Source organism: Synchiropus splendidus, chromosome 4, assembly GCF_027744825.2.
Source record: "Synchiropus splendidus isolate RoL2022-P1 chromosome 4, RoL_Sspl_1.0, whole genome shotgun sequence".
In the NCBI taxonomy this organism is placed as follows: Eukaryota; Metazoa; Chordata; class Actinopteri; order Syngnathiformes; family Callionymidae; genus Synchiropus; species Synchiropus splendidus.
In genome coordinates, this window is record NC_071337.1 from 14,298,250 (window position 1) to 14,312,774 (window position 14,525).

General features: G+C 42.2%; 1 protein-coding gene across 1 annotated transcript; it reads left to right on the forward strand.

Annotated features, from left to right (window-relative positions):
* Nucleotides 1-1,526: 1,526 nt before the first annotated feature.
* lratd2a (LRAT domain containing 2a) lies at nucleotides 1,527-4,837 on the forward strand. The gene has a single exon (XM_053862836.1). The coding sequence runs from the start codon at nucleotides 1,900-1,902 to the stop codon at nucleotides 2,680-2,682; it is 783 nt and encodes a 260-aa protein (XP_053718811.1). The 5' UTR covers nucleotides 1,527-1,899; the 3' UTR covers nucleotides 2,683-4,837.
* Nucleotides 4,838-14,525: the final 9,688 nt, after the last annotated feature.

The following is a 14,525-nucleotide window of genomic DNA, read 5'->3' on the forward strand; positions in this document are numbered from 1 at the left end:
TGATATCTTCATCTTCAGAGTCTTATGAGAGTCACACAACGGAGTGGATTGTTTGCACCGACTGAACTTTTGCTAACCACCAAAATCATTTAATCTGGATTATGCTGGGCAGAAAATGGCAGCCAGGCTCCAGGGAAACGGCTAATTAAGCTGATAGTCTTAGTGGGTTTGGCCCCCGAGGCCTTGGCTGTAATCTGCTGGTGCCATTCATGCTGCTTGGCGACTGCTGCCAGCCAGCTCCAGAGAAATGGAAGAGAAACTCATTTTCAGCAGGAATTGTTCTCCTGTGCTGATGATGTTTTGTGACTCTACCGAGAGGTCAGATCAAGGTCATGTGTACAGTGTTTGACTACTGCTCTTCTTGTGGAACGTCTGCGCACCTCATTGGTACAAGAGGACGTTGTTTGCTGAGAAGTCCATCAGATTCTGGACCGTTAGATCCCCTTAGGAGCAGTGTTGGGTGGGTTTCTTTCAAAATGTAGTTCTTACAGTTGGATTACAGAGTTTAGTAGCATATTCAGTTAGATCACTTACTGTGAGTAAAATGATATGAAAAAAATGAGAAGGTGTCTACTTTCAGTTCCATTAAAGATATTTAATTTTTATAAAGTTGAAAAGTGGAATATGGCATTGGAAAAATTTTACTGATATGATAAACATTATCAAACACTTGACACTTGTTACCCTTCCGTGACTGAACTTGTGGGCCAGTGCCTGCTGCATATGTAGAGACTTGGACAAGACTATGGTTTGTAACAAGGTGCACCAATACAGCAGCACCAATTGAGAAACTAGTCCTTGTTGCCTGAAATCTTGCATGATCACCTGTGATAAGTGGAATGATCACAACAGGCAGAAAACAGAACATGCCATGTAGAGGTGCACAGGGTTTTCGCCAAAAATAAAACACGTGAAATTCACTAACTGACAGGAACTCATCTGCTGCTCACAGAACTACAGGCAGCCTGAATGCCGATGGGACAGCTGAAGGAACGACCGAATGAGGGGGGTGGGTTTGCTGCAGATTGGAATAAGATGTACTTCTCCTGATTTAGCACTCACTTTTTATTCTCATCAATCATTGGCTTCCTGGATTCCCAGTCGCCCCACAGTTGAAGTTGTCAGGATTTAATGGTCCTGTGTATTAAATATGTTTACATTTACTATTGTGGTGGTATATATATATATACTTTATTTTGATGTTTTTAATATAAATCATAAATATTGGAATAACAGTCGAACAGAACTAATTCATGTGCTTTATGACTTTTTCCCCAACTATTGTTCCATCTTTTTTGAAGCACAAAGAATGTAACTGAAAATGCAAAAGGGGCAGTGAAAACAAGAGACAAAAATAGCTGATTTGGAACTGAAATGGTGATGAATGATGAAAAACAGTACAGTTCTTTGGTAGTTTTGCTCGGAACTCCTGGGGGTCACACTGGCCCAGCCATGTCCCTCCTCTGCGGCAGAGTGTTAATAAGAAAGAGCGACTTCTTTGGGGGTGTCTCGACGCCCGGGATGGACCCAGCTCACTGCTTCAGGTGAAGGTGCCGCTGGCTGTAAAGGCGGATACTTCCGCTTTAAAGGGTGTGTGTTTGTGTGTGTAGTCGCGGACGAGTCTCGGCGCATCCGCCTCGCGTTTACTGGGTTTAAGCCGATACAGTCAGAACACGGGCGGACGATTCGTTTCCAACTTTGAATCGCTTATTTGGTTGTTTTATGAGGAGAAGAGCGGCTGGACCGAGCGACACCTGCTGTTCGCTCTACACTTGTTGGACTGACGGCGCGCCGTAACCCGCGCTGGCTCTTGTCTGGAGTCCAGAAGAAGCGTTTGATGGAGGACAGAGAGGCGAAGTGTGTGGGTCGTGACCCGGTGTTCGGCTCCCGAGCTGCGTGATGGGGAACCAGGTGGACAAACTGTCGCATCAAAGTTACGCTGAAGTTCCCACCGTGGAGCCAAACGGCGCGGATCCGGACGACGGTTCCCGAATCGGCGTCTCTTATATTTTCTCCAACGACGAAGACGACGCGGTGGATGAGGAGGATCCGAGCCAGGAGGAGAAGCTCTACAGCCGCTATGAAGAGGTGGAGTGCGCCGTGTACCACCGGGGCGAGTGCGTGTTCGAGAAGCGGTGCAGCCCGGAGGTGTACTCCCCGGAGAACCTGCTCAACAAGTGCAAGGCGGGGGACCTGGTGGAGTTCGTGGCCACGGGTCAGTCCCCGCACTGGGCCGTGTACGTGGGAGACTTCCAGGTGGTCCACCTGCACCGCGCCCAGGTGAAGAGCAGCTTCCTGACGGACGCCAGCCGCGGCAGGCGGTGCCGGATCGTCAACGAGCTCTACCGCTTCCGCGCGCTGAGTCCGGACGTGGTGGTTCAGAACGCCGTGGAGCAGGTGGGTCTGAAGGAGCGGGACTTGAGCTGGAGGAACTCCGAGTGCTTCGCTGCGTGGTGCCGCTTCGCCAGGAGGGAGTTCAAGACGGGGGTGGAGGTCCGCATCGGCGAGCGGCCCTACCAGCTTAAGGTCCACCTGTCCGACAAACGCTCGCACGTGCTGCACTTCCAGAGTCTGGAGGACGCGGTGATGGAGAAGCGCAGGAACGAGCACTTGGGCCGGACCGCGGTGTGTCGGCAGCTCTGGGCTCACAGTCTCCCACGCGTGGACCCTTCCTCTCCATAGCTCCTGCCACAAATCCTCACCAACTGTTGTCCTTTTTTTTTTTTTTTTTTACTACTTACTACTTAGCATAAGCTTGTTTTTAATCTTCACAAGTTTAACATGATTCATTTGTATGAGCCATGTTTCTTCTGTTCAGCATCAACAATTGTTGAGGAACTGTATTTGACAATTTGGTGGAGAAGTGTTGACCTGGAAAAACCACTGAATATGGCAAGTAAAACTAAACTAAAACTTTTTTTTTTTCCGGAGGTAAACTTTCAAAAACTCAGCTAAGTCCTTAGGGTTATGGGTCATTTGTGAGTGTTCCAAAATGTGAGGGAAGAAACTTGAATTCTTTCTTTCACGCTTCAATATAAACTGAATAGATCTTATCCTCATGAATGTAACAATATGTACAGCTAGAAATCCAAACGTTGCCTCACAACTGCATGCTTTTATTTCAAGAAGTCTTTGGTAGTTCTCTGGGTGAATTTGTTGACTGAGAATTGTTTGTATTGCTACATCTGTTTCATCAGAACTGACAATGTGAGTGTGTTCTACTAGAACGTTGGTGAACCAGGTGTCAAAGTTACAAAATAATGAGGCACTTGCAAACACAAGTCGGTGTTAAATAACTTTTTATTGTTGAGCATTTTGTTTTATTAAAACTTTCAACTCACTTTTACTGTCTTTGTTTATGCATGTACTTTATAAGTACAGTGGTACCTCAGTTCTCGACCACAATCCGTTCCAGACGGCCGTTCGAGAAGCGATTTGTTCGACATCTGAATCGATTTTCCCATGACAATTCATGGAAAAAGAAATGACGCGTTCCAAGCCTTAAAATAGGCTTTTGTAGGAGTGAATGTAGAGTGTCTGCTGCAGGTGCGCTGTTCCTCTATGTGTGTGGCCGCTGCATGTGGGAGGGGTTGCCGAGTGAAGAGGTGCCCGGTGCGTGTCCAGCTCTGAATGTGCGCTTCTGTGCAGTTTGGCTGTGACAAAGTCATAAACCAAGTCACGCTCTGTCCCAGACTCGCCTCATCCCTGTCCCAGCTCCAGCCCACAACAGGACATCAAACCCTGGAGTGTGCGCTCCAGCCTCGGAGGTGTCGAGGAGCACCTCCCCTGTGACACTCTACCACGGTCCAGTGTGGAGACAGGAAAGGTTTCACACCTCAATATGAAGAAAAATATCAGTCAGTAAATGTAGCTAACGGGACACATCTGCATACAGAGGCTGCGTTATACACAATAACAAAGCGCGTCGTGGGTCAGCTGATCGGCCCGCGCACGTTATGTTTTTACCAGCTTTTTTCGGGGGTGTTTGAGTTCTGGATTTTTGTTCGAAATCCGAAGCAAAAAAGTTTTGTTCGAACTCCGATTTGTTCGAAGTCCGGGACGTTCGAAAACCGAGGTACCACTGTATTGAGTCTTTTAACCCTGTGCTCAGGTCATTGTATCACCTGTACCGCTTGAGGACTGATATGGTTGAGCAAAGCTTATCTTTAAACTGGATTTGGTTGTAGGCTATGGTTGCTATCTACGTGCATGCTGATGTCTGCACTTCTCTATTGTCTCTGCATTTTGTGATTTAACTCAGGGGTTGACTAAATATTGCTGATATTTGAACAACATCATTGAAACTTTCATCAAAACAGACAAAGGATAAATATTAATTCATAAAAACATGAAAATGAATGGGATGACCTATATTTCTCTGTAGAAATAACGTCAAATTAAAAAGAAAAATGCAGTGTTATCAATAGCTGTTTGTAATCTGAGGTTGCTATTTAACCTAAGAAGTGGAATTTATTACTGATCATTCATTTTAAAGCCATTGCTATGTTTGGGCTGTGTAGTATTCAGGGTCCAATACTGGCTGTCAAGTCGACATTCTTATTGGCAGATTCGTTTGAAAATCCTCTGATATGTATGGGAAAGGGTCCCTTTAAAAAAACAAACAAAAAAAACATTCACCATGAGTTTATTAAACTCACCCACCTGGCCTCAAGTCAGGGAAGTAGGCATCTTTGGCCCAGCTGCTGCCCCAATGACCCGACCTCGGCAGAGTTGTAGTAAGCGGACAGATATACTATATAATCTTTGTTTACGTTTAAAGTGATTTAAGAGAAGTCTAAATGAATAAAACACAATACAAACGATGAGCACAAGTGTCAGGAAGTGCGTGTTGGGTTATGAATGCAGGTGCGACTCCTAGTTTTGTGTGAGTTTCATGGAGTACACAAAATGCAAAATAATGTGAATTTAAGTGATGCCTATTTGGATGTGGACCATAAATGTCCTGCTCTCTTTATGGGCATCTTTTTTCCTCCAGCGTGCAGCTGTGTAATCGTATCAGACCCAGTTATGTCCTGTCAGAGTCTTGTCCAGATCAGCATTCCCTGATTTAATAACCCAATTTCGCAGTGAACAAAAATAAATGAGATCTCAGTTGATGCTGATGTTGCAGTGTTCACATTCTGCATTGTGTCCAATGAATGTAGACGCTGTGTGTATGTTCTGTGGAGTCGTGTTTTGTACGTCCCTGTTTTGTTGGTGAATAACCTCTGAAAACCTGTGAATAATTGGAATGAAAAGCAAAGATTTATCATCATGGAGGTCTTATATTTCATTCCGTCCTTATGTTAATTTCCAGTCGTCTTTGTGTGCCATGTCCCGATATGAAAGTTTGCTATGTTAGGTGAAAGCAGTTTCACGTCACGTCATCAATACCTGAAGTCCCCATGTTGGAGTTATCAGAAAAATGGCTAGATAACACAGTTTTTTTGGTGGTAACCATCGGTCAGTCGGTGAAAAACACCGGGCCTGTCATCGATAGCCAAAAAGCTATCACCATTTTGGGAAGCTGTGGATTGCAAAACCAGGATTTATGTGGCAAAAATCGGCAAATATAAATGTGATATAGAAAGAATGTGTGCGCATGACTATTGATGTAAAATTATTGTCATGTTAAAGAGACCACAGAACACAGATGTATTTAAAGGAAACTACACAGTTAGCTGCTAACTCAAAATGTTAAAAATATTTCAACAATTCAACAATGATTGTACACTGACAGTCATTATGAATACAATGACCAACCAACCAATTTGGATTGTTTTTTGTCGAGTAGATCCTGGTTGAGCTTGCGATCCACAAGCGCCCACTTTCCTCTGACAACATTTAGCCTTGACTGGTAAAAACCTTTGGCAGTCACAGTTCACAGACCGAGCGATTGCCACAAAAACACGGCAATAATGATCCATTCTTTTGGGATCTTCTTCGGTGCATATGCTTTATTCACCTGATGATCCAGCCGACATGTAGATGTCCTGCTTTCATGAGGCCAAATGAAAACCCTTTGTAGGGGGTGAGGAATGGTTGAACACAGTGAAAGACTGTAGATCTTTGCATTTCACCTCCTCTGCACTGAACCCTGAAAAACTATTCATGCCACAGAATCCACTTCAGTTTCTGCTGTAAGCAGGTCACAAGGCGCTGAAGCTATGCCATGATGTGAATGAGTTCATCTCAAGAAGCACATCAGACACACTATGAAGATTGTTTCATTCATCATGCATCAGATAGAGATGACATGCTCCCAAAAATTCAATCCTCATTTGCTTGATTTAGAATTGCATACTCACAGATAGTGAATGTACTGCTGCTGCGTCTGGTCTCAGGCTTCTGTCGGTCTCTGTTGTTATTACCGCTGGGTAATTTTCTCCACCTCACGATGCACTGTCTCGATGATGATATTTGATACCCAATACCATTTTTGGTGCCACAGGGATGAAAAAAAATTACAGTTATGGAATTAAATGAGAAAGAAAAAGCAGACGTCTCGCAACACAGGATTACGATTGCGACAACACATCATCAGTAGGGTAAAACTAACCACTCACCATGGTCTAATACCCACCCACCCATTCCTATTAGTGGGAGAACAATCTGAATTCTGCTTCACAATCATAGGAAGAGCTGACATCGAAGGATCAAAAAGCGACGTCACGATGAATGTTTGGCCACCACAAACCATGCCACATGTTGGGCGCCAATTACGTTGTGCCGCGAGCGGACGTCCCGAGGGTCGTGGAGGCAGAGGCAGAGAGATCACATGTGTAGTGGGATGCCTGCTCTTCATTCCATCGCACCACCGTCGCAACATCATTCAGGAATACAGACACATTAACTAGAGACTGGATGAGGACGGTCCTCATACCAGGGACAAACAATACATGTCCATAGTTTAATTATTATTGCTGCGACATCACAAACGCTTCCTTATGTGGATACTTATCTGGCTGCGTCCGAGTCAATGATCTGATAAATTGACTGTTTATCATTACAGTCATTGTTATCCGGGTGCATCAGAGTGACCCAATAAAACATCTGTTTCCAAGGCCACATGCCTTGAACATGACTGCAACTTTTGCTTATTGACTCAGGTTGACCTGCACATATTTTACATCTAATTCTGATCAATTCTCAGTGTGTACCGAGTGGACAGATGAACGTCAGCAAACAGGTTGATACAGTCAGGTAACTAGAGTATTGACCTGCAAACGCATCTTCAATTTCCTGGTTAGTCGATTGCGTTTGTAATCTTCGCTTTAAAAGAATAACTTGTTGTGTATTTGGGTCTCACAGCTCAAGATGTCAACGCTGCAGATGAACTTTGATTCTTTAGAGCCAAATTTGGTTTTCGCTTAACTATGAGTGTATAAATCTGGATTTGGCCCCCAAGGATAAGACCTGTTGACGGTCACTGAGTCACACCACAAACAACTGTGGCAGAAAGTGGCATTTTGAATGATCTCTCCGTTGTTTTGCTCTGGCTGATCTCTGTGCAGCACTCAGTTGTTTGGATTATTAGACCAATAATGTTGTGTTTTATTATGTCTCTGTGCCTGGAGGCAAACAAACAGGTGGCTGGTACCGGCTGTACTTTGCTGACTTCCTCTGTGTCTCTTTGCTGGCAGTGACAGCGCGGTTGTTTGTTTACACCGGCAGGTTCATTCAAATGTTGGCATTAAAAATCTATACGAGCCTCCAGGTAATCTAAAGCAGGAAACTGAGGGAGCTGAGGTTGTTGTTTTCTTGAAATGTATATTTTTCCAAAGTTGTGGTGCTGCTGGCTGTGAACGATTATCTCTAAACCAACATGACTTGTTTTCTTTGTCTGGTTACTGGGCCATTAAGCTGCTTCATTAGCAGAGACAAAGGGCCTGTGTGTGGGAGAACACGTCTCCTTTTCACTGCTGTCTGTTCAGACAATGGACCGGCAGAGTAGCAGCAGCTAACTAGACAAACTCAGCCTCATTGAAAAGGCTCACAAAACAATCATGACCGGATCTGACCTGAGCTCACGCCGGTGGCATCACTGAGACCTGACACCGATCCATAGACGTGAGCGTTGAAACCATCTGAATGAAGTTCTGTGGTCACTGAAATATACTGTACGATGTGGGTGGAATTCAAATCACTTAGTGTGTAGAATGCTGTTCGCACAGCAAATAAATGGCTTTAAAAATCACCACCTTTTTATTAGTGTGTGTCTGACAGTCACCATTAAAGCTGCTAAGGATCTGGTTCTAGCTTTTCTTACAATATTCAGAACATTTCCTATAGTGTATTGACTGCTTATCAAAACACCTCTAGAACAGAGATGCTCAACCATAGGGGCGAGGCCCATGGTAGGGCTGCGAGCGCCTCCTGGAGGGCCACATAAAGTTTTTACGCCTCTGGGCCGTGAGGGCGGCGAGACGCTCAGCTTTAATACACTTGCCACATATGGTGGCAGTTACTTGACAGCTGCAAATTTGTGATAGTTGCCAAGTATGGAGAAGTTTGAAAAGAAAAAAATGATGAAGAAAGTGATCCCACCTACACAAGAGTAAAAACTGTTCATGAAAGCAACTGTCGAAGCAGTTTTTAAAATTAATTCAAAAATTTTATGGCATTTACACTTTACTTATATCTTCTGTAGCGTTTATTTTGAAAGTTAAATTGTATATATATTTTTTATATTTAACAATATTTTATTATATTAATTTTATTCCATTTAAACAGTTTGCATCAAATGTTTAAAAAAAAATTCTCTAGTAAATTTGATGAATTTGACTTGCACCTGGTTCTGCTGCTGGTTGGATTTTTCGATGACAAATAAATATTTATGGCGATCACATGGTTATATGTCAGTTTTGGTTTGTTTACGTGTAAGTAGATGAAATATGGTTATTGAACACAAATGAAATCAAGAGTAATGAGTCAGTTCTGTTACTTGGGCCCCGGTCCAATTGTTCTGGAATAGGTGGGCCCCCAAGATCAAGAAGGTGAAGAACCCCTGCTCTAGAATATTCAACTGCATGGCCAGTTAAAGCAGAAGAAGTGATCTGAATGTGTTTTCGCTTCTTCTCATTAGTGATAGATGGGTAGCAGATGACGCAACATCTCAAAGGCTCCGTGAGACTGTTATTTTGAGACTATCCTCAAACCGTGATGCAAGTAGGTCGTAATTGCAGACTCACCTGAGGCAACAGAGCTGGCGAGCATGTTGGTCAAGTCATTATTGTATCATTCGGTGGCGGTGTCTTTAGCCACTGAAGGCAGGCGACTATATGAGCTCTGTGTTTCCATTTGGAATGTCGGAGTGTGCGGTCTTATAAGCGGTTCTTGGCTCTTGAAAGAAAAAGACATTTTGAATTTGGCTATTTACAGTGTATCATATTTCCATTTTTTTCCAGCGCTCATCTATTATTTATATTTGTATAAAATCACCATACAATCGAACTACAATTGTAGTTGCGACAACTGCTCAAGGTGTTTTGTCATTTCCCATCTTTCCTTTTGCTTGCACGATCACAGTATAACATGTGAACCCTGTAGCAGTTGCCTTCTTCTCCTGCTGTTTGGATGTCTTTTCCTGTCCACCTCCCCCCTAACTTGTCACCTACAGCCTGTCACTGCAAACCACTTTGGGAACCACTGCCTTATAGTCTTATATTGCAACCTCAGCTGTCAACTACTGTCTGACACGCTGGGCATGTAAAGAATCCTGCTCAGCACCACACTACATAACACAAAACAAAATATTACAACAATTTGAAATGAGCGTGGGAAAATGAAATGGACAGCTTAAACAGAGTAGAACAGGACACAGTGTTTTGTTATTGCCATATATGCCTGATGTCATTCAAAATGGCAGAGGTGCACACTGGAGTGAAGCAGTCACATAACACACGAGCGATTTCACCATTCCCAGTCAGGTGGCTCAGTGAACGTGGGGAGTTCTAGCACCTCACGAGGTCTGGTTACGATAACAGTGGAACAAAGAGTCACGTCAGTCGGCAGGAGTTAGTGAGGCTCAAGGCTTAATTCTGATTAACACAGGTGTTTACAGCATGTTATATCAGAGGGAATGTCTTAGTGCAGCTTTATCGGCACCCATTTTCACTTATAAAATGTTTGGAGAGTGTTAACAAATGTCACTTTGTTGCCATGTGACAACCACAGTAAACATCAGAATGATAGTAACAGCAGCAATAACAAGAGTAAAGGCGACAACATATGTCTGGAAAATGGCAGCAGATGTTACCACAACTGTGAGACACTGCTGCAGTGACCACAAAAAAAGGGATGGTCTGATGGTCTTGCACCGAGAAATATTGGAGCACAAAGCCTCCTTTGTTTCCTGGAGGACTGGTGCAGATTCTAGAAGGTTAACTTTTCGTCACCTTGTCGCAAGTCATCATGAGTCATCACGGAGCCACGCTTTTAAATTATAGCGAGTTACTGTTCCAGAACATTTACCAAGCAACTGCTTTCCCACTTTTGGAAGCAGAAGACCCAGTTTTGACAGCCACCACTAAAAACTTTGGTTGTGTATGTAGAGTGTTATCACAGAGTATTTCCTTATCACAATAATTAAACGAAAAATTCCTGAAGCATCAGTCACAGTTCTTGTCTCTGAAGCCAAGAGGGTGAAATATTTCGGGTCAGCTTAACCCATCACAGGAATAAAAGTTGGTTGTGCAAAGTGAGAAGCCTTTGGTGTTGCAACAGTTTTGCTCAGAATCGTTTGCTGAACATTTTACTGACTCTCACTGTGGACACCTGCACGTGCACTTATATTACACATAGCACGTTCATGGTCCATGGGATGTAGTGGGAATGGCAGATTGCTTTTCTAATGGAAGGTCAAATGTCTTTTTTATTTTGTCGTCACTTGTTGCTGATTTATTAAAGCAATAATCATAGACGTATTGTTTTTTTGTTTGATTTTTTTGTTTTGTTTTATTTATGTGTTTTATGGTATGTGCCGTATATATATATATATATATATATATATATATATATATATATATATATATATATATATATATATATATATATATATATATAGTATCATTTGATATTATCTTTGTGGCTTGTAAATACATTATTAATCTCATCTTAAGATGAAAGGCAACATTTATCTCTAAAACATGGGAAGAGATGTGACTTTGCTTTCTGTGCAGATTTTGCTAAATCACTGTTAAACCTCGGTGCAAGAGGCTGTGAGATTAGCCCTTCCATTGTTCCCTCCTAATGAAGTCCTGGCAGCTGCACAGTGCAATGGCCTTTGTAAAGTATGGAGGTCATTGTGAGACAATTTGGATTATTTCTCTTGTTATTAATCCCTCCACTGGTGTGAGTGTTTCTCCACCAGTAAAGGTGAAGATTAGACATCTTTTTTTTTTTTACATAGAATGTGGCTGGGTTTTAGGAACCAATGTTTATGCATGTTTTAATGCCTGTTGGGAAAAATCATTGAAACAGGTCCAAGTGTGCTGAGTTAGCAAAAGATATTGTGCACGTCTTGTAGTTGTAGTTGAAGCTCTGACAACTGTCATTATTTATCTATTATAGTAAGTTATTTGTTTTCTTGTTCTTTCACCATCATTCATTTTAAATAGCTAACTATTATGCATTATTTAAGTATGATAAAAAAAAACCTGCATCTGGATTTGTCAGAGCAGATAAGCATTGTATTACTGAGGCAAAAGTTCAGTATTCTCTGTTGTTCCAAGTCTCACCTGTGGTCACTATGGCTGGATGGTGAGCGAGACTGCAGACACAAGCAGTTGAGGAGAATTTTGTCCATGTGGTGACTGTACTCGCCCTGAAATAAAGCAAGAACCTCCATTGAAGCCAGCTGAGGTGCCTCCAGCAGCTGGTCAGGTTGCCTCCTGGACTCCGCCCAGTTGGCCAGAACACCTTCCTGAGGGAGGAGACATGCAGGGTACATTTCTTCCGGGAACATTTAGGGACGCCTCCAGGTGGTCTGGAGGAGGGTTCCAGAACAGTGCATGCCACGTACTACCCCTGTTAACCTGAAAAATACTTGCAATTCTTTGTTATTGCATGTACCATTGTAGCTTCTATTACTTCCTCGTCAGCCCCTGTCACTGCTATGAAGTGCTCCAGTTCAGCGGTTCTTAACCTTTTTGATCTCGGGGCCCACCTTTCCTAGAACAAATGGCCCCGGGGGCCCATTCAAGAAATGGAACTGATTCATGACTCTTGATTTCATTTGTGATCAATAACAATATCTACTTACACGGGTGTAGATATGACATGAGACCATGTGACCAGCGCAAAGATATTTATTTGTCACCGAAAAATCCGACCAGCAGCAGAAACAGATGCCAGTCATATTCATAAAACAAACAAACAAAAAAAAATACACTTGATACTAACTGCTGAGAAAAATGGAAAAAACATCATGAATAAAATTCAAAATAAGATATAATAAAGGTATGAATATATGTATGCATTACATATTTTCTTTTAAAATTAACTCTTAAGACAATGTAAGTAAAGTCTAAATGAAAGCATCATCATAAACTTTTCTAAATAATTCTGAGAACTGCTTCAACAGGTGCTGTCAGGTTTATCGCTTTCTTTTTCATTTTTCTTTTCAAGAACTTCTCAATAGTTGGTAACTATCACAGATTTGCAGCTGTCAAATCAATTCAATGGCAAACTACTGCCACCATATGTGGCAAATGTATTAAAACTGAGAGTCTCACGGCCCAGAGGTGTAAAACAAGACAAACTTTCGTGGCCCTCTGGGGGGCGCTCACAACCTCGAGGTCACGTGTAGGTTTCCTGCTACAGCATCTGCCACTACAACCTCTCAGATGACGAGTCTTATCTGTTGCCTCACTAATGTCAGATGCCAGGTTTGTGCCGTTTTGGTATATTTCCTCAACGAAAGAACAATAGCGACAGCTCCTCGAGCTTTTCTCTAGTTCCCGTAAAACTCACCAACACATCACTTTGGTAGAGAACTACGTTTACCAACAAATGACAACAAAACAAAGCAACAAATATGGGAATATCATCTCCATGTGCCCTCTGTGCAGCAATAACTTGACAGTCTGGACCCTTTACTTTTTTGCTGCGGGACACCAAACAGTGATAACGGCATTATAGGAAGCCTTAAAAGGCCGCTTCAGCCGTGGGACGTCAGTGATGGGTCATAATCGCCTGCAATAAAACTGCCCAAATTAGGTGGTTAATAGCTGCAAATAAATGATCTTTATTTCATGTCAGTGCTTAATAGAGTTTACAGTACAGCACAGATGCAAAAAAGTAAAAAAAAAAACTTGTCATTTAGCTGCAATTTTGTCTGGACCATGTCGAGCCTGGGGGGATTCTTTTATTCCAGTTGTCCGGAAGAGTGACTATGGAGTCTCATAAACATCAATGTGAAGTGTCACTCTTATAATAATGTTATTGGTGTTTTATTACAGGAAATAAACAGATGGTCACTGTCAAGATTCAACTTAATGTTAGAGGGTGCTGGGCTCACACACATCCTTTGACACAAACTCTTCTTACATGTGCTGGATTTTTTTGTCTGTCATGCCACTTCAGCTCAAACAACCTCCCCTTTTCTTAGTTAAATTAAATATTATTCATTAAATTGATGTTTTCTACTCTTATTGACATATGCACCCAGCAGCACTGACAGGACATTCCTTTTATGCTCGTGTTTTTTTCAGGCAGTTCAGAATGTGTCCACAAGATGGCAGTGTCATATTGTAACTCATTTTGATGCTTTTGTGACTGGAGCTATGGAATAGTTAAGTATCCGGTCGTTTTACAATAAATAATTGTATAAATCAATAAATTGAAAAAAACAAAACAAAACAAAACAAATAACTTTTTTAACTATTAAATTAAGAAAATAACCATGTTGCTCGGGCAAACAGTTCAACAATATGGTGGCTCCAACAGTTGTTCCAGTTGAGAAAAAAATGGAGTTCGTATTCCACTTATAGTTACAGTGACATTGGATTCTAAGACTGAACACAGATTAAGGGACATTTTTTAATTCCTTGCATGGTTGGTGTGTGAGGAGCGGAAAGTCACACCTGCCCATTTCTCTGGTTTCCATCAAACATTACCAACATACTGAGCTAAAATAAACCAGTAGTGTGACAACTGAGAAAGCGAGGGCTTCCCTGGGCTGAACCTGTTGTTGACAGAATCACAGTGTTGTGAAATAGTTCACCAGGAAGGATAAAGTTTACACGTGGTGAAAGCAAAGGGTGAGATCACACAACCACAATATAGATTTCACAACACCCAACCTACTTTTCTTCTCTGCTCCACCACAAACTAAAATGCTTTAATGGGCAAACAAAGACTGGAGAGTGAAGAAACCAAAAGCCCAATGTTTAAAAGAGCCATGGCACTTCAGACTCTTATCTTACTTTAACATTGAAAGTGCTTTAATCCCTTATTCAAATTGGGTTCTACGCGAGTCTGAATCTGCAGTTTTACTTCAGTGCACTTCCTCATTAAAGGTTCAC

Bases quoted from the DNA above. Each gene is read 5' to 3' on its own strand.
- lratd2a (XM_053862836.1), top strand. From the start codon at position 1,900: ATGGGGAACCAGGTGGACAAACTGTCGCATCAAAGTTACGCTGAAGTT.